Raw genomic sequence first — 19929 nt, 5'->3', positions numbered from 1 at the left:
TCTGACAATATCTGAACACTTAACATTTAAATCAGTAGGTAGCACTTTTGCTAAATTACAAAATAATGCATTTAGACAAGCAATACCTCTCCTCGCTGTTCTCCATATGATTAGGGAAAGCATCAAAACCAAGCAGCAACTTAATAGCATCAAGGTAGCCATTGTTACAGAGCCAGTGCAAAGCAGTTCTTCCCTGTAAACAATAGAACAGAACAAAAGTAAATATTATCCCCAAACTCTATCATGGCACAAGAAAAGTTGTAAATCATGCTGTAATTCAATGCTTTCCTGGACATGAAGGACAAACTAATTCTTCTAAATAACTTCCTTGTTCAAATAAAAGAAAACAGCACTTAAAAATGAAGTAACTTTTTTTTTTTTTTAAACAAGATTGCAACACTAGTGCTTTTCCACCTAAAGCAGATGAAAAACAGCATTAGGAGACTAGGTCTACAGTTGCTTTCTTTGCAACTATGCCATCCAGGTCTGAAGCAGCTCTCATCAACCTGTTTTCTAGGCTGCTCCAAAACACCGTGAATTCTGTAGTAATTCAATAAGTGAATTACTACAGAATTCAAAATCAGATGAAGTTTAAGGAAAGCTTATCAGCCCAGGCAAACAAAGGAAGACTCCAGCTCTGCTTTCAAAACGAGCTTGAGTTCAGAAGTCTAGTTTCTCTCACATGAAGCCGAAGTCCAACTCTCAAGCTGCACTCTATAGACACTAGCTCATATATGACCACTCTTACGGGACTGGGATCACTGAACCACAACCTGTGGTTCAGTTAATAGTTCAAGTTAAGTTAACATCAACCAAACATAAAAATTTCACTTCACTTCTAGGCCATGCCTTCTGTCTGCATCTTGCTTTTCCTAACTCCAAATGTAGAAAATACCAAGACGGCTGAGTACCACAGAAAAACACAATGACATTCTGAGTTCAGTGCTAGCAAGCTGCCTCCTCAGCTCCAGGGGCTGAAGAGCATTGCAGCATCTCTGTGTGAAATAGGTGGAGCTGATGTGTTCAGCTGTACTGCAGCTGATTCCATACACAGAGCTGGTAGCAGGTTGGAAAATCTCCCCAGCATGCTCTCTAGAACTCATAATAAAAAACACTTCCATTACCTGGAATTATCCATGCCCTACAATGAATAGCTACAGAAAAGTTTAACAAATTGGGTGAAATTCTTTTGACTGATGAAGTTCTTCTGACTTCTAAGAAATTATGTCATATAACAAAGAAATCTGTTATATGTTGCACAATTATTCTGGCTCCTAATTTCACTTACTGCTTGAATAATGGCACAAAAGAACATACAAACTAGTTAGTGTTCTTTTATTTTCACCCAGAAGAGTGACACATTTGCGGATACTTATGTGGATAAGTAATTGAAGCAGTTCTTGTGCAATCTCACTTGAAATATCTTACTTGCTCTATCTCTACACTAAAGAAACACATTACAGACTATAAAACAGTTAATAAAGAATGATAGAAGTTAAGAAATCAAATTATCAACATGACTCCTCATAAGATCGCACGTTGACAAGGAAAAGTCAAAAGTGATATGGAAAAATATGAATCTTTAATTCAAGCTGCATATTAAAATATTATTTTTAATTCAAGATTTTAGAAGTGAAGCAATAGGGAAAATCATGTTGTGATAAACAGCAGCAAAGATGCTTCTATGTCCAAGAAAAGAGAATGGCCTTGAAGAAAGGGAAAATGTTTTGATTTACAATTATTCTGAAGTTAATTAAATAGCCCAGTGGAGAACAACATACCTCCTTATCCTGAATATTGGGATCTGCGTTGTTTTCCAGTAACACTACCATGCAGTTAATGTAACCTCCATAAGCAGCACACTGCAGAGGTGTTCTGCCTGCATAATCCTGCACATTAGGGTTGATTTTATTTTCTATCAAGATTTGGCAGACATCAGCATTTCCTCCAAGGGCTGCCCAGTGAAGGGGTGAATGGCCATCTTGGTCCACCAAATCTACTCTTGCTCCTCCTGTAACAACAAATACATTTTCGAACACAAAAAGAAAATACTTTTGAATAAAAAGGGAGAAAAAAAAGAATAAGTTTATGTTCAACTAGAACTTATTTGGTAAACTGACAATTCAGACAAATATTTCTGAAAGTAATTTAAACTTTGTTACTCGAATTCAAAGACCTAAATCAAAAGGGATCGTGAATGATACAGTTTCAGTGAGGGTCTGGCATCTAACTTTTTACAAGCTGGAGAATATCCTTGCAGATGCTTTAGAATCTCCAGATTTGTCAAATGCCCTTGAAAAACCTAGCCTTTATTTGTTCCAGGCCTATTAATTTTCAGTGAAACTTCTATTTCTTAACAAAAAAATCACTTTTGAAAGTTAGACTTCAGCTGAAATATCTTTTTAAATCTCTAAAGCAGACAAGATAAAATATTCACAGTGTAAGAATTACTTTTGAAATAGCTTGATTTTTTTAAAATTCAAGCATGCTAAGACGCTTTTATGCAGATAATTCATTTCTCTGTGTTCTTGTAAGATGTAAAAGCTCCAGACAAAAATAAAACTCCACAAATATAAAAACTTGAACCAACCAGCAACAATGACTGCCTATATCATAAAATATTTAATTAAACATAACTCAGGCTCTGATAACCAAGCTTCTTGCATCTACAAAAGCTAAATGGCATAGGGGGTGGGAGGAAGAACTTAACAGGAGGTTAAAATATGCCAAGCATATGACAACTTGCAACTTGTTAGCCTGGATACTTCAAGTGTCCATAAATGGGACAGTACCTCAAGTAGGAGGGAGACTGCTTCCAGCTACTTAGAACTTTTCTATGAAGCTAAAATGACAAAATTTTGCATGTAAGCTACCACTGTTCTTTCACAATTTTACAATTATCTAAAACTGTATAAGTTGTTAAATCTTGTTTCTGTCTACAAATAAAATACTGCTTATAAAAACCAACCAGAGGGAAATATTAATCATTTAGGATTTTTGATACTACCTTTATTAAAAAATAAAGATTCATTTAAATAGTCAAAAAGTCTTCGAAGAAGCCTAAAAATTCTTTCTCACAAAAGAGAAGAAAGCTTAATTTGGTCTTATTTACTGGAGAAAAAAAAAAGAAAGAAAATCAATTACTTGCCAGGGTAAGAGGCGGTTTGAAAGACCAGAACATACTTGAAAAGGCTTCAGCATAAAAGAGCTATGAAAAGAACTATCCCAATTGTGAAAGTTTTATATTTAACTCTTCTAGCCATTTTGCACAACATTCTGACATCTCTTACATTTACTAGTGCTGTTCCACAAGGGGTACTTACAGACAAAACCTGCCTTAGAGAAGCAATTTTCTACCCCAGCTCTTGCTCAGCTGTGCTGTTTATTTCCCAGTCCCAAAGAGGGGGCTGAGGGGAGACCTCATTGCCCTCTACAACTACCTGAAAGGAGGTTGTAGAGAGGTGGGTGTGTTGGCCTCTTCTCCCAAGCAAATAATGACAGGACCAGAGGAAATGGTCTGAAGTTGCGGCAGGGGAGGTTTAGATTAGATATTAGGAAGAATTCCTTCACTGAGAGAATGGTCAGGCACTGGAACAGCCTGCCCAGGGAGGTGGTGGAGTCGCCATCCCTGGAGGTATTTAAGAAACATGTAGACATGGCACTTCAGGGCATGCTCTAGTGCCCAAGATTGTGGGTGGGTGTGGTGTGTGGTTGTGGGTGTTTGTTTTGGTTTGGTTTTGGTGTTGGGTTTTTTTGGGGGTGTGTCGTTGGTTTTTTTTATGTTGGTTGGACTCGATGATCTCAAAGGTCCCTTCAGAAGATTCTGTGAAAGCAGCACCAGAACTCTGAACAGATTTGTAAATTCATAACAGCTGACCTTTAATGAGCGTTTGTATCACTTCTTTGTGTCCCATCTCACAGGCTCGGAAAAGCGGGGTATGTTTCATCACATCCAAAGCATCTACCTGTGCATTATGTTCCAACAGCAATTTCACTGTGCTGACGTGGCCAGAAAGGGCAGCAGCATGTAACGCTAAAAGAAGAAAGTAATTGGAAAAAGAAATCACAGTAACATGAGCTTTGGAGGTTCACAATTAGAACAGTCAAAATAAAAATTAATTTCAACCATTTTGGGGGAAAAAAAGCACTTTTTGACCACAAGAAACTGAAGAATCATAACAAGTGATCACTAACCACATTATTTCCTTGCCATACAAGCAAAAGATAAATAAGCAGAAAAACTGTTAGTCCTGAAACATGGTTTTAACTTGTACAAATAGGAATTTTAACCTTAACACCACCAGGACTGGCTTACACTGAGGATTTGCGGAAGTTTAGCAGCTTCTGATTAAGAGAGCATAACACAACATAACTTCTGACTCTATTTTGTGGCATTTCTTACATCACCCCAATGGAAATGAAACTCCAGTGCTCGTGAAAGAAAGCTTTCATTATTTCTTCAATGTTTTCCTGAAAATACCTTTTTTCTTTCAAATAAGCGAAGCTGTCTTAATTAAAACTAATTGGGGGTAACCAGTCAGCTGTTTGTTTTCAAAATTACTTGGAGAAAATTTTATACAAAATTAGGTAGCAAGGCCATCACATCTCTCTCAGTACCTGCAGCTCACTATTTTCTTCAGAAAAGAGAAGAATATGATGGACAGACCAGATACCGCATTTTGTCTCATCCCTCCAATTTATGAAGTTCAGTTGTATGAAAACTATGCAAAGCTGATTCTGCAGACTCCTGCTCTTCTGTAGTTTTCTTTGCCTTTTCATCTTTGAATGTATGCAAATTTCACTGAGTCCAAACCAACAAATAACACAGAGCTACCTGAGCAGAGTAAGACCTCGGAGGTAAAGATGTGGTGTCCTATAAACTGAAGTTGCTATCAGCTACCACAGCATCCTGGTGGCATTGGCAGCTGGAGCTGAGGAAAATGTTCAAATGCCAGACCAACGAGTGTTCTTTTTGAAGGAAAACTATACACGGCAATGAGATTTCAAACCAATGAAGGACACGTATATTGGTGATTTCACTTACAATTTGATTTCAAAAGGCTTTGGATTATTTCCTATAGTCAGCAATTGAATCAGATAATCTACGTTCTCATACTGCCTTACATACAGAATATTTCACAGATGACAAAATCAAAGTAATTTAGAATGAAAATACAAAACAGTGTAACTCATAAATGTGCATTTAGTAAAATGAATTCATATTTCTTCATGCGATTTTACAAATATTCATCCAGTCTGCTTAAGCAAGCAAAATGCAGGGCTGTAAACAGTATCTGCATGTCTCTACTTGTTTGTTAAAACAGGCAGGGTCAGGATGCAGCAGAGGCATTATACAGAAAGGCACACCACGAAGGCCAGCATTAGAAGGAATGGCTTCTTGAACCATAGCCAGTGTTATCAAAAAGGCAGGCTTTTTGTATTTGCTACTGTTTACCACTGGTATCAGCTTCACATAGCTTATGAGACACTAACCCAGCAAAACCTGTTAAACTAAAATGCACAGGTTGTTCCTACTGTCCGTGAATCAAATCCAACTGAAGTGCGTTGCCTTAAAACGGATTCTCAAAATTAGTGACAGTAACTGGAACTGTGATACAGACTAATGAGGCCCTTCCTACAAGAACTGGGGCCACAGCCCCAGTTGAGAAGTGCTGGCTTAGTAATTGAAATCATGCCTTTAAGATGACACTGATGTTTAACTGGTGCAGCTAAAATGCACAGGGGCACTCATCACACTCCTGAAAAAAATCTGTAAGCAGCAAGATCTGCAGTACCTAGGCGAGCGGGTGGCTATCAGTAGAAATTTGACAAGAACGAGATCCCTGCCACTTCGTACATTTGGATGGGCCTCGTTTTCATGGTCTGACCTCACAGTAAACTCTAGGTTCTGGTTTTTGTACTGCGTTTCTTATGAAACCAAAGGCAGTAAACCACTCCATCAGATGACACATGGGGTGTGTATAACAATACAATAGAAAAAGAGCTGCTGTGTCAGCTTGGCCGCTTCTTCCCCCCTATCACTCATTCTGACGCAGGCATCTTGTTTCGGACTTTGTGCTCAATATTTTCTTGTAAGCCAAATTTTCTGTGATGGAGTCACGGTGACTGAAGAGATTCTTCAGCCAGCTGGTCACAATAGGCTCTTTGTTCCGCCGACAGACAGAGCCCTCTCTATTGTATGCAGTGACGCAGAGCTATAAAGCTGCCCCTGTAATGCTCCTGCAGTGCTGATCTCTGAGAAGAGGGGAATTCCTTTCCCTTGGTGTCATTCTCCTACACAATACGGAGAGTCTTGATGTTCTAGCAAAGCTGAATGGAGAGCTTGCTCTTTTTAAGCAAAAGCAAAAGGCTGCGTTAACGCAACATTATAACTGAGCTTAACTGAGTCGGCACACAAAAGTCAGAAAAACACAACCTTGAACTCTCCTCAGCAACTGTATCCCAGGCACGGTGGCATGTACGCTATTTTCTATTACTGCATAGTTTCCCCGTCAGAATACAATGCTACTTTTCCCTCACCAAAACTTGGGAACGATTAAGAACCTTCGGAAAAAAACCCCAAACAAACCAGGTCTGAAATCAGAGAGTGATTTACTGGTGGGCTTCCTGTTAAGTTTACAGCTCGCTATAATAAAGCCCATGCTACTGCACATGCTTGTACAATGGTAAAATTTGGATTGCTCGACAGCAAGCAACAAACGACGTAGTTCCCCACTTTAAGACTATTAGTGTGTTCTACACAAGTGTGGCTTCAAGTAAATGGAAAATCCATTCATTTCCCTGGACTAGAAGCCCTACAACAACATCAAGATTAAAAGGTGATTACACATCACTGCTATGAATGGTTTAAGACCGAAAGATAATAAACCCAACCACCCGAATTATTCAAGCATGAAACTCACACCTGAGTAATTTCAGAAACACAGTATGTGACTACTGTCTGCAAAGAAGAAAACCTTTTTTAAGGAGATTTGTACAGTGACTACAACATTACTGCACCTTAAGGTCTGAAACAAATACTGTGAGGTATTACAAAGGGAACTGTGAGGAAGGAGTAACTATAAGTGAGACTGAGAAAAGATGAAACCAGACTAAAATGGTGAAGTATGTAGTTTCTAAAGTCATCAAACATGAATACTGAGATTTTATTTGTTGTACTATTTCTTAAACTCAAAAATTACAAACTACATAACTCGGAAAGACTGATTTTTTTGTGTGGATTTGTAAGGAAAGCAAGAATTTAGGTATTTAAATAGAATTTTCTGGTAACTATATTTGGCTTTTTGTGTAAAGACCCCCCATGCAGCCAAAGGAAATAAAAATTTCAATTGTTTTATATGAAAGTAATATTCATACATGCTATCCTTCAAGTCCTAAACGACACAGCCCTGACATTGCATTTATTTACCATTTGTATGTAACTGAAAGTGTGATCTGAAAAGAGAAAAGCTGTTAAACTCATATCTTTGCTTCTTGGTTGGGACAGATCTACGCTGCAAGTTCCCTGAATCTAAGCATGTGGCTTAGGCTAGTTTGTGTGTGTGTGCAGTCAAAAGATAATGCTGAAGTATACCTTAAAACAAATACTTGACAATTTATATAAACAACCATTGCAATATAAATTCTTGTTTGTTTAAAATAACATAGTTTTCTTTTCAGGAGAAATGCCCTCTGCTGTATTATTTATGGGTGTTCATATGGTGTATCAGCTTGACTATCATTTTACTACTTATAATACCTAGATATCCATTTTTGCGCTTAACTTCTAAATTTGTGACCTGGCTATGACTGGCACAGGGTAGTTCATGACCTCTTCCCACACAGCTTCCCTCTGCTATCAAACCCCCTCCAATTTATGCCCAATATATCCACTTTCTCCTCTATTTTTATTCAGATGTCATCAGCACACTATACAGCTGCACTACTTTTACCTGTTTTTCCAACACTGTTGAATACACATACCCTTCAACACCTGTCTCTCTATCAGAACTGTTATTATATTTTTGCTGAAAGTACTACATAGGTACAATATTTCTACCATGGATTCTTGTAATTTTTCTTTAAAGGAGAGAGATAAATTCACAGTTGCTATAGGAAATTTGGAACTTCATGATTTGCATGCTTGAATTCTGAAACACTGTTGCTTACCTATCTTCCCTTTGGGCAGAAAATGGGATGACAAACTTGGGGGTTATCAACTTTAACTTCTTGTTTGGACAACAGAACTGCAATAGCTCTAATCATTATTACAATATCTTTACAAATAACTACAGTACTTATGATTTTCATGTTGATAAGTTCGCCACTTCACTGGTTAGTTTGCTCTATATTGTAAAGTATTTCTTTACTGACAATTTTTTTTAATAGGCATTTTCAGGGAGGGCTTTTTATGCAATTGTATTTCATTTTATTCTTCAAAACACAGAACGGCTCTTCCTTTCCCAGGACTGCAGATCCAACTAAATAGCAGCATAGCAGTACATTTCTTCTTCTTAAAGTTTCAAATGAACTGGTCTAATCTGTGCAGAAAAGATTTGTTTCTTTCCCACAATAAGGCAAAGAAGCAACTCACACACATAATTAAACTAACGCAGAAATATTTTCAGGATAAATCCCTTCTTTCCAGGAAAAGATTAATAAAGCTTCTAACAATGCTTTTTTTTGGTGGAAATCACAATAACTGGAAACATCCAGCAGCTCTTTATTCTAAAGCACCTTACCTGTGCCAGCATATTTGTCTGTCATATTGATATCAATATCCAATTTTAAAGTCAGCATAGTCCTAATGACGTCATCACTGCCTTTGCCAGCTGCCCACATGAAGGATGTTCTTCCTTCAAGATCTGAGTCGTCTTTTACAGAAGGATGTTTCAGAAATACTTCAACTGTTTCCTGAAAAGACATACTATTGAAATTAACATTCAAAGCAATCTGTAACAACAAGAAACTGTTGTATCTCATTTAGCTGTTTATGAAGCAAATCAGCTTCATTTTTCCTTTTTCATATTTAGAGTAACAGCTCAACAGGAGCACTGTATTTTCTGCTATGCCCTTTTCCTCATCAATGTTCATAGCACATCCTTAGCTAAAATAGCTAAGCTAAAATAATGTTCCTTCAGAATATTCTCCTGACATATTGTTTGCTTCAATTCTAAATATATCTGCAAATGCAAATATTTTAGTTTGCTAAACTCCAATAATGTGACTATTAAAAAAAGGAAAGGACTTTTGAAGCAACATAGACGTATTTCCTAGTATTTAATATTATCAACAGGTTACTAAAATATTATAAATCAAAAAAGAAAATAAAGAAGAAATTAAGAAGAAGAAGAAAAGAAGAAATTAAGAAATCTTTACAGCCAAGTCCAGGCTTTCCACTGCAACTGTTACATTAAAATCTCTACTTAAATCAAAGCAAAAAGAATTATTTCTTCAACTGCTGTGTTTGTGTTCAGCTCTCAACAAACACATCCAACTTGTTTAACCTGCTGATAAATTCTTAATAAGCCACACAGGAAAGAAAGGGAGAGGAAATCACTACTGTAGGAAAAAGAACTAGGTGAAGATCTTCCCTTTTCTATCTAATCTCTTACAAAAGCTGTGTATTTAACAGCTGGTAACACCTTTTAAGAGCCACTGACAGGCTAGCTAATAAAAAACGCGAAAAAAGTGGGTTTCATTATTTTGTTTTGTTTTTATATTTTAGTATTAACACTATTTTATCCTTTCCCCTGTGTGACCCCAAAATAGCTCTGTCACTGCTCTGGTTAGAAAATTCCTTGGCTACAAGGAATCAAATGCTTATAATCACAAAGGTGTTGAAATGCCTAAGTCCTATCCATTAGTTTGGATTTTTTTTAACTACTACTTACTATTTCATCCCTCCAAAAATATAGGAAATTTCTCATTTAGCTTATATTAATGTGATCTAAGATCCTAACAGCTTCGTGAATTTGGGTCCGTATCTAAATTACCAGTTTATTGTAAAATGGTGCAGCCAGAAATAATGAAGAATGGAAGCATTAAGCCCTCCACACAAACCAGCATGTGTTTATAGCTTTGTGTACTCACACTGACCACCATTACACCTCAGATACAAACGGCTACTCATTAGGCCAGCAACTCAGCACCCTACCAGTACTCTGCACTGCTTGAAATCCTGCAAAGTGAAAAGCAGTATGAAGGCTGGACCTTTTCAACACTAAGGCACACAATCCTACAAACATAAATAAGTAATTTTATTTTTCCATTAAGTATTAGCAAAGCAACCTTTCTTTCAGCAGCACTTTGTTTCTAGAGTTTTTAATGGGAAAAAGAGGAAGAAAATACCACACTTATTTTTCCAAAATGAAGTTATCACAACTTGAAAGCAAAAAGAAGTTAAATTAGAACAGGATGATTAAGAAATCAGAAAATAAAATTATTGATCACTTAAATTCTACATGTATTTTGTCATGAAAAAATGCATGTATTTTCTCTCTATTAAAAAAGTGGAGAAAAATAAATAACAAAGCTGAAAAACACAGCTAAGGACAGAAACAAACCTTGATCATTTCATTCTGTGCTACCAGGAAAATGAAAAATACTATTATTTATAAATGTTCAAAAATCATACATGGGTATCCACATTTCATCTACTAGATCACTCTACACAAGTATATGAAAGAGAAGCACATTGTCTTGAACATCTCCAGAAAAATTCCAGCAAAAAAAATATATGCATTTTTTTCTGCATTCTGCATACTAAAATCAATACTAATAGAGCATCTGCTTTCACACATGAAGCTCAAAAATTTAAAAAAGATATTTATTTGGACCTTCTGCAGGATACATAAGCCATCTAAATTTCAGGCAACCTATCTGGGCGGTTATATTAGGTAACTTCTCTTCTTCTAGAACTTTTCCTTCTATAATAAGAGGGGATAAGTTAGTCTTAGAGAAAAAATGCTTCACCTAAATCAAGTGCCAGCTAAGTCTATTCAGTCAAACAAAAATGTCATACTAGAGTAAGTATCCCACAGAAAAACAAAGAACAAGATATTGAGTTAAGTAAAACTGAAAGCAACACAAATATTTATAATAAACACAAAAGAACAAACTTTCTCCTTCTTGTTTGGAGCTAAGAAATATCTCATACCACATCTATCCAAACTTGGACAGTCTGAACAGAACAACAAGGTGGCTCTCAAACCATAAATATATAGACGCTACTGCCAAAACAAACACGGATGTGTCTCCACTCAGTTGTCTGACTATGTATATGGAATGCAGTGGTGGGAATTTCTCAAGGATTTGTATGGGATAGAGAAAAAATGCAAATAGTGGTGCTCAGAAACAGAGGGGTAAAAAAGAGAGGAGCTGCAGACACTGCTCCAGAGAGGAGCTTCAGACAAGCTGGATCAATGTGCCAAGGCCAATGGGATGAGGTTTAATAAGGCCAAGTGCCGGGTCCTGCATTTTGGTCACAACAACCCCAGGCAACGCTACAGGCTTGGGGAAGAGTGGCTGGAAAGCTGCCCAGCAGAAAAGGACCTGGGGGTGTTGGTGGACAGCCAGCTTAACATGAGCCAGCAGTGTGCCCAGGTGGCCAAGAAGGCCAACGGCATCCTGGCCTGTATCAGGAATAGCGTGGCCAGCAGGAGTAGGGAAGTGATGGTGCCTCTGTACTCGGCACTGGTGAGGCCTCACCTCGAGTACTGTGTTCAGTTTTGGGCCCCTCACTACAGGAAGGACATTGAGTTGCTGCAGCGTGTCCAGAGGAGAGCCACCAAGCTGGTGAGGGGTCTAGAGAACAAGTCATATGAGGAGAGGCTGAGGGAACTGGGCATGTTTAGTTTGGAGAAGAGGAGGCTGAGGGGGGACCTCACTGCCCTCTACAACTACCTGAAAGGAGGTTGTAGAGAGGTGGGTGTTGGCCTCTTCTCCCAAGGGAATAATGACAGGACCAGAGGAAATGGTCTGAAGTTGCGGCAGGGGAGGTTTAGATTAGATATTAGGAAGAATTACTTTACTGAGAGAGTGGTCAGGCACTGGAACAGCCTGCCCAGGGAGGTGGTGGAGTCGCCATCCCTGGAGGTATTTAAGAAATGTGTAGACATGGCACTTCAGGGCAGGATCTAATGCCCAAGACTGTTGGTTTGCATCTGTTTGTGGGTGGGGTGGTGTGGGGTTGTGGGTGTTTGGTTTGGTTTGGTTTTGGTGTTGTGGGTTTTTTTGTTTGGTTTTTTTTTTGTTGGTTGGACTCGATCTCAAAGGTCCCTTCCAACCAAGAAGATTCTGTGATTCTGACATCATTTTGGCATGCATAAACAGCGGCTCTTGGATACATCACCAATTAAAAGAGGCTTGCAGATCTGAATGATATTCTCCCATTTGATTCTTCATATAAGATGAGAAACAGTACATTCATTGTAAGTACACAAAATTACAAAAGAATGTCTGATTCCATCACCAACTCTATTTCCCCATAAAAACCTAAATGATATCAGAGTATGGCTCGCTGATGGGATCAAAAGGCAGCAGCATAATGAAGATGTTTCATACAACTGAATCAAGCCCAGAGAAAGAAAGTCAGTAGGAAAAAATCATTTTTTGGGAATGTATCAATACAAGAAAAAAAAAAAAAGATAAAAGCATGTGGAGATAATCACCAGATTGTAAATAAAAACATTCTATCTTTCCCATGAGTCTGACTCAAACTAGAAAGAAAGGCTTTTACAACATAAATATTACAGGCATGTGAGTCAGACTCAAATTGTACATACCACGTAATGGACAATAATCAGCATCAATAAAAAATTCTCTAAAAAGGCATAAATTATACACAGAGATATGCTCCAATAAAAGTCTGAATTTAAAAAATATCTGTATGGTCTTACTAAGACGACCTCCAAAAAACCCCACTAAAACCCCAAAACTCAGTCTCAGGAGGAAACAGGGTGACAGCTGCGGTATTAATATACATTGGTCAGTTCCCTCTTTCAGTAGTACTTCTGGATTTGTTAACTTGAATGGTTCTCAAGAGCATTAACATTTTACTTGTTTTATGAAAATTAACATGTGGGTAGGCAAGAAAACCCCAAATTAGTATCCCTGTTAAGAAAATGCTGCAATATGCGCTACATAACTACATTAATTAGGCTCTAAATAACCCTTTTTGTAAAGGGAGGTTATGAATAATACAACTGAAGAAAACTTAGATGGGAGCTCTCAGCTCACTATGCATGGCATAATTCAACTACGAGAGACAGAGCAGCAGGAAAAAAGCCTTCTTAAGTTGCAGTGCTTGAGAATTACTTCTAGAATAACATCTATGATAAGCAATCATTAAACTGCTGAGTTTTATATTTAGCTCTACTGTATCTGATCTTGCTCTGGAAAAAAAATACCTATTCTGCCAAAAAATAAGGATCAGGCTGTCTGAGAAACGAATTGTCTTTGTTGTCTGAATTTAAAAAATATTTTAAAAATATTAAAAACTTAAAAAAATATAGTGTTCATAGAGAATTGTGACAAAAGGTACTCACTCCTTATCCATGTTTGATGAGACAATGGCTTATTCATAATAGCAAATATTAATAAGTTAACCATCTTGAAGGCAAAGACTGGTTTGACTGGTACTGAAGCAGCTGTGCAAATACTCATACAGGTGATGTTACTCTAAATACCTTGTAACTGCTTAGATTTTGCTATAATGAGCCTTAAAAAAAGAAGCACTGTAAAATAGTAGGTGCCGTTCTGCTTTCTATTGAAATACCTAAATGACTATTGTGTGTTCTGATACAAACATTCTTTGTACAAACATTTAATTTTTTAAATCTATTTTTAATAGATTTTAATAGATTGATATTAACCACATTTAAGTCACTTAACATAGGAAAACTGAATTAAGCTTGTGCAAACAACAGTGTATTATTTTAAAAACAACTCAAACACTTCGATACATTAAAAATATTTCAGAAGAATATGTTTACTTCACATTTAGGGTATGTGCTACTTACAGCAAAGTTGCTCTGTGCTGCATAATGTAGGGGTGTTGCACCTTGACTATCAGATGGGATAGTTCCAAACTTATTTCTTTCTAATAAGAGATGGACAATCTGTGCATGACCTGGAAAAAAGAATATAATAAAATCAGATATGTATCAAATCCTAAAGTTAAACACTTCCCTATTACAAAAGGAAGGAAAAAAACCCAACCCTATAAGGAAACAAACAGACTTTAATAAATAACAGTATGTTTGTGTTGTAGCCATTATAATCTAAACATAAGAGAGAAACATAAGACTTGCTATTTGGACTATTAAGCCTGGCATGCACCTCCTTTCCAATTGTGTTCCAGTTCCACACTCTGTATCTTCTTTTTTGAGGGCATCTGTAAATCAGAATGACCTATGAATTGGACGAATATGTGGAAAGACTTTCTATTTCTTTTAAAAGAAAATCCCTAGAGCATTGCCCTAAACAAACCAACCAGCAGTAGCTAGTCAGACAACTGCAATATTAACATTGCAATGAATGAGTTGAATATTTCCAGAAAAAGCTTCTTATAATTCAGCTTGAGATGCTCCATAAATCACAAAAAAATACTCTGAGTTTACAGGAGAAATCTCCCAGCATCTTACGTGTGGGGAAAACAACCAATTTTGCACCTTTTTACTTTTGCACAGTTGACCTGAATTACTTCAGAATAAACGGAGTAGGTAAACCGTTCTACTAACAGAAGACTTTTTTAAATGAAAACACCAACAATTACAGAATGATGCTGAGTAACAGTTGTGGACTATAGCTTTTAAAAACCTAAGAGACAGAGGACTAGGCAAGCCTTCTTTTGTGGAATGGCACTTTGAGACTTTATCAGAAAAGAGAGAAAATGGTAAACTTGGGTCAAAAAGGATGTGGGAATTATTTTTTTCTAGGGGCTTTAGGGCATACAGGAAGGCTTCCCTTTCCTCTCAGCCACTAAGACAAGCCTGGACCCAGAACATCACAACATTCTGTCCCTTCCTACCAGAAAACACTAAAAAGAACAGACATAATGTTGCTGTGCTCTTCCCATCTCAAGACTGTAAGAAGTGAATTGAGGTGCACTGGAAGAAGTTGGTTCTGAGTGCAATCCTAGCAGGAAAAACATAGGAGTACTGAGCCTGGAAAAAAAGTTGCCTGAACACTCAACTAGAAAAAGAGTAACTGAACTCTGTAATCGGGACAGTAGGGTCACCTAAATTATCTATGAGAAAGAAGGCTTGAGGGAGTTAAAAATAATCTTTGTATTGGGTGCAACAGTAAATAAATTGGTGCAAAGATGGATCTCATTTGGACATTAATGTAAACATTAAAACACAGTTCTTGAGGTCACAAACTGTCATTTCTGTAGTACTTTTATTTAGAAGAGATGTAATTTGGATGCGACTTTTATCTACACAAAAAAAAAAAGGTAACAGGAGCAACAATGCCCTAAGATGCAGTCACATGCAACCCATCACGTTTAACAGAATCTTTATGGCTGTATCCATGCTCTATGTAAAAATTCCTACTGTTAACCCTTTTAGTAACATTTTAGGCTCTCTGAGAACTACATACAGCATGCAGTATCTAACTTAAAAACAAAACCCTAAAAATTAATCATGATTTACCAAGCAGTTCCCCTTGGGCATATGCCACCTAGAGACCTCATCAAGTTCACAACGGACTCTGGAGGTCTTGGCACATCTTCCCCCTTTATTCCACATTGATTAGACAATCCATTTTTCCAACAGACAAAACTTCTCTCTTAAACAGAATCAATTTCAAAGCACGATAAATTTTGCTTCTTGGACAGAACCAAGTTGATAATGACTATTTCTTTGGAAGGCCGATCCTATGACACTTAAAATGTTTCACAATTTCTTTGTAAAAATTCAATATCCCTACTTGAATGCAAATGCAAATCTGAGAACACTTTTTTCTTTTTTTTTTTTCTTTTTAAATAAACATAATCAAACTACACATATATTGTCACTGAAATTGCAGTAACTCGCTCCAGTGAGCAATCTGATTCTTTTATTGGCATTCTTTGTCTGCAGTGTCCCAAAGGGTCGTGGGGATGAAGCCTGTTAAAAGCAGGGAGAGAATGTTTTAAGATTCTTTCTTTTTACCCAGTACATGGTGTTTATTTTTTCCTCCTGCACATAGGAGAATGGAAAACAGGAGGTCAATTTTCTCCCTCGTATTACTGTTGTGCCTGTCATTTGATGAATTGCATTTCCCTGTATTTACACTATTTATTTTTAATCAGGTTCTTCCCGTTTTGCAAAGATCCAGTTTTGTAACCTGTAAAACCAAACTGTGCTGAATTCACATATGCAAGGTTATGATTTACAGAGCTCTGAGTCTCAGGGTAGCAATCTGAACAGACAAAAAACTTCATCTGAACAGAACTTCTTGTCAGATCTGATTAGATTATAATAATGTATCTGATGAAGAGCTTGTACTAGGAGAAGAAGCGTCAGCTCTGCCATTTTCTTGTTCAATTGTGCTGGAATTATCAGATAATTTGTGGTTTCTTTGTGGAAATCTCTTTAAGTCCCTTGTCTATTTTGTGAGGTGTAGTTTCATAAAAATTAGACGATATAATCCATAAATCTACTTAAGCAGGCACATGTAAACTGCAATACATCGTAATAAGCTGAAAGTGAACAAACGAGTGATGATGCCACTGTCAATCCCTCCGCGTTGTGGAGCACTCACTTCCCTCAGGCACCTCACAAACCCTCTTACATATGGAACATAACAGTCTTGCATATGGAACAAATGAGGGTGTTAGCATCAACCAGTATATTAAATATTAGTAAAGTTTTCTAATTTTTTCAGATAAAAAATAAATACAAACAGAAGTTCCGATATTTTCTTCATGCATCCCAATGGATTGTCTTGCATACACACTGGAGTGAGCACACCCCACTTTGGACACCACTGCTCTAGAGTAGTAGGGTTAGGTTTTTTACCGTATGAACAAAGCTACATATACAAGAACATCTCAATATGCTCTAATTGTTCTTAAATCACAAGCATACATAGCCTGCTGAAGTAATAATGCATTTTACAAAGCTCTGGAGAATCTGAAGCTAAAAAAACCTGTCTACACGCAAACTTACAATCCTGGTCTAGCAGAAACTATTATTGTTTGAAGAGATTAGCTAACATAATGCCAGGCTGGAATTAAATAAAAAATGGAGACAAATATTAAACACCACAGTTAATTAATTACTAAATGACTTGAGCGTTGTCCAGTTTACCAAGTAAGGCTGCCCAGTGAAGGGGAGTTCGAAATAAGTTGTCATAAGATGTCACATTGCAGCCTTCGTAGGAGGTCAGGACATCAACAACTGCTACATTCCCATCAGCAACAGCAAAATGAAGGGGAGTTCGTCCTTCATAGTCTTGCCAGTTAAGCAGAGATTCCGTAGGTGCAGCTTCCTTTAAAAAAACAATAAATACTAAATTAAAAAAAGTTAAAGTTGAAGAAAAAAACTATATACTCTTCACAGATATTTTTTTTGAGTCTTATAATAAGGAGATAGACTGTCCCTGTTCAGTAGAATAGAGCCCTAGAACCAAACACTTTAGTTACAGTATAGGCTATTTTCAAGTATTTCTTATGGAAATTTTTCTTATACTTAAGTATACTGTATACTGTACTTACTTAAGTAGAAGACCTGATTTTCAGTACACACCCTGTAGTTTTACCAGTCTGTTGTGGAAAGCGGCTCTTACACAGATCTTTAAAAGGCTAACTCAGGCTCTTGAGAAAGTAACTAGATCTTCTTACTTGATTTTCTAAGTTGAACACGACATATATATCCTCATATTTTTCTCCTTGGATGCTCCCCTTTTTGCACAAGTTAATCTTACGGCTTTCATTATAACACTTTTCTAGCATTGTAAAACCACATGACTATCAGTGTTTCTAAAGGAGATGTGAAGGTATCTAGCTGACAAGATAGAAGTTAGAGAGTACTTCTAATAAATGTATCTACTAACAAATATAAAAATAATCTTTCAAAGTATCGTTATTAGTCATTTGATCACATAACATAGGCATTAATAGATATAACTTGACTTTTCATCACTTTTTCTTAAAAAACATGCTAAATTACTTCCACATAAGGCCCCTAGCTATATAGTTTTATATTATGATAATTTCCTCTCTCACCAACTGTCTTCTAGATAGATTTCTCTTCATGACTTTCTTAGGCAAAAGAACAGAACAGGTACAAATGAACGTCATCTTAGCACTGCAGAGATCTCCAAATGGCAAATACCATAAAGCCCCATGAAATACAAACTTTAAACTTCACTTTCCTGAAAAAAGGGGTACCTCTAAAGAAAATGGTAAATAATAAAAGAATAGAAACTCAGGATGCAGGACACTAAACATCTAGAGCAAAAGCAAAATGTCAAAACAAGAGTTTAAATAAACTATAGGGAGTAACTGCTGTTCTATCTCCAACAGATTCATAACAATTCACTGAAGTCATGGGAAGCCTGTGGAAGAGGAAAAAGGAATGCAGTCCTTAGATTTTTAACTTCCAACATTAGAGTGGATTTTAACCCATGATAACTGAGAAAAGCAATCCTCCTGAAAATACAGAGCCACGCTATATATTAAAATACACTCATCAGAGAGGAGGGAGAGATTTGGATCAGTGCAGCTTATTAACAGCTAAAGCAAGTTCTTGATCCTTTCCTCAGTAAACTAATTGTAATTTTTCCTATTGACTTCATTAGGTACACAAATAGGCCATAAAATCACTTGCATTTGCATTATTTGAAATGCAGTAACTATTACATAGAAAACCAACATGTAACATTAAGAACGATAAATCAAGAAGCAGGAAGTCAGGTATTTCAGAGTTATGGATTCTATCCAAATATTAATTTACCAAAGTTGTACATTTTATACGTTCTATTTAATAGATAAAAAAAATAAATACATTTAGAGTTCTATTTAACCATATTTCCTAAGAGCAATCTGGCTAAATTAATACTGCAGTAGTAACCTCAGCTCTGCAATGCCCTGATTCTTTGCTTCTGACTTACTTTCTAACAGTGTCAACTTAAACATCCTAATATTTGATTAATATAAGTCTTCTAAAGTTGAACATTTACATACTTCACATACTGTTTGTAAATGCTAATTAAGTTGCCTGTCTCACATATTAAAAAACTACATCAGAATTTTATATATCAGTAGTTAGCCATGTTTTGCTAGAGAAAAAAATTAACATACTTGAAATATACTGTAGTTCATCACTATATCTAGTCACTAGTACAATAACAGATAACCTATTAAAAACATAAAAAAATGATAAATGTGACTCTCAACTAAAAATACAATCAAAGTTAACATTGTTACACGCACAAACCACATTAATCAAAGCATGAAAAGCACTTTTTAAATAGGCATTCAAAAGCATTTATCTGAGCCATTATAGTGAAAAGTGAAGTTTTATGTTCTTCACTAGCTTTAATAGTTCTCAAAGGAAAGCTAACTGATAATATGCTTACTTTCTGTCTATTCAAAGAGCTCAGCAGGGGGAGTACAGAGCCCACTGCAAAAATTCAGAAGTGATCTTTATAAGAATGACTTTTAAGAATGACTAAAAATGAATGATGATATGCACAGAAGTTATTACTGAAATTCTAACTCCACCAGAAGAAAACCTGTTTGAAAAAAATGGACAAACAAGAAAACAAATGCTTCTTCACTTTACTTATAATTTATTGATGTAATCTGGAAAGCTAATTTTCAACCCTTGTAAAAGCACAGCAACATATCAAATAAATGACTCCTAAAACTATTGGCTAAAAGTCACTGATGTTCTCCAGAACATATCCCCATAATCAAAAGTGTTACTTTTGCAAAAT

The 19929-nt window shown here is 36.5% G+C and overlaps 1 protein-coding gene across 1 annotated transcript in view; it reads right to left on the bottom strand.

Annotated features, from left to right (window-relative positions):
- The window catches only part of INVS (inversin), a 92044-nt gene that overhangs the window by 27654 nt on the left and 44461 nt on the right, over positions 1-19929 (bottom strand). Inside the window, exons 5-10 of the mRNA XM_074146383.1 lie at positions 17298-17478; positions 14022-14131; positions 8742-8913; positions 3878-4033; positions 1782-2011; positions 87-193 (exon numbers count right to left, since the gene is read on the bottom strand). Coding sequence (XP_074002484.1) covers positions 87-193; positions 1782-2011; positions 3878-4033; positions 8742-8913; positions 14022-14131; positions 17298-17478 — 956 coding nt within the window. The remainder of the gene's footprint in view (positions 1-86; positions 194-1781; positions 2012-3877; positions 4034-8741; positions 8914-14021; positions 14132-17297; positions 17479-19929) is intronic.

Source organism: Numenius arquata, chromosome 4 (genome assembly GCF_964106895.1).
Source record: "Numenius arquata chromosome 4, bNumArq3.hap1.1, whole genome shotgun sequence".
Classification (NCBI taxonomy): domain Eukaryota; kingdom Metazoa; phylum Chordata; class Aves; order Charadriiformes; family Scolopacidae; genus Numenius; species Numenius arquata.
Note: the sequence above shows the minus strand (reverse complement) of the source record. Positions and strands in the feature narration are given on the sequence as shown.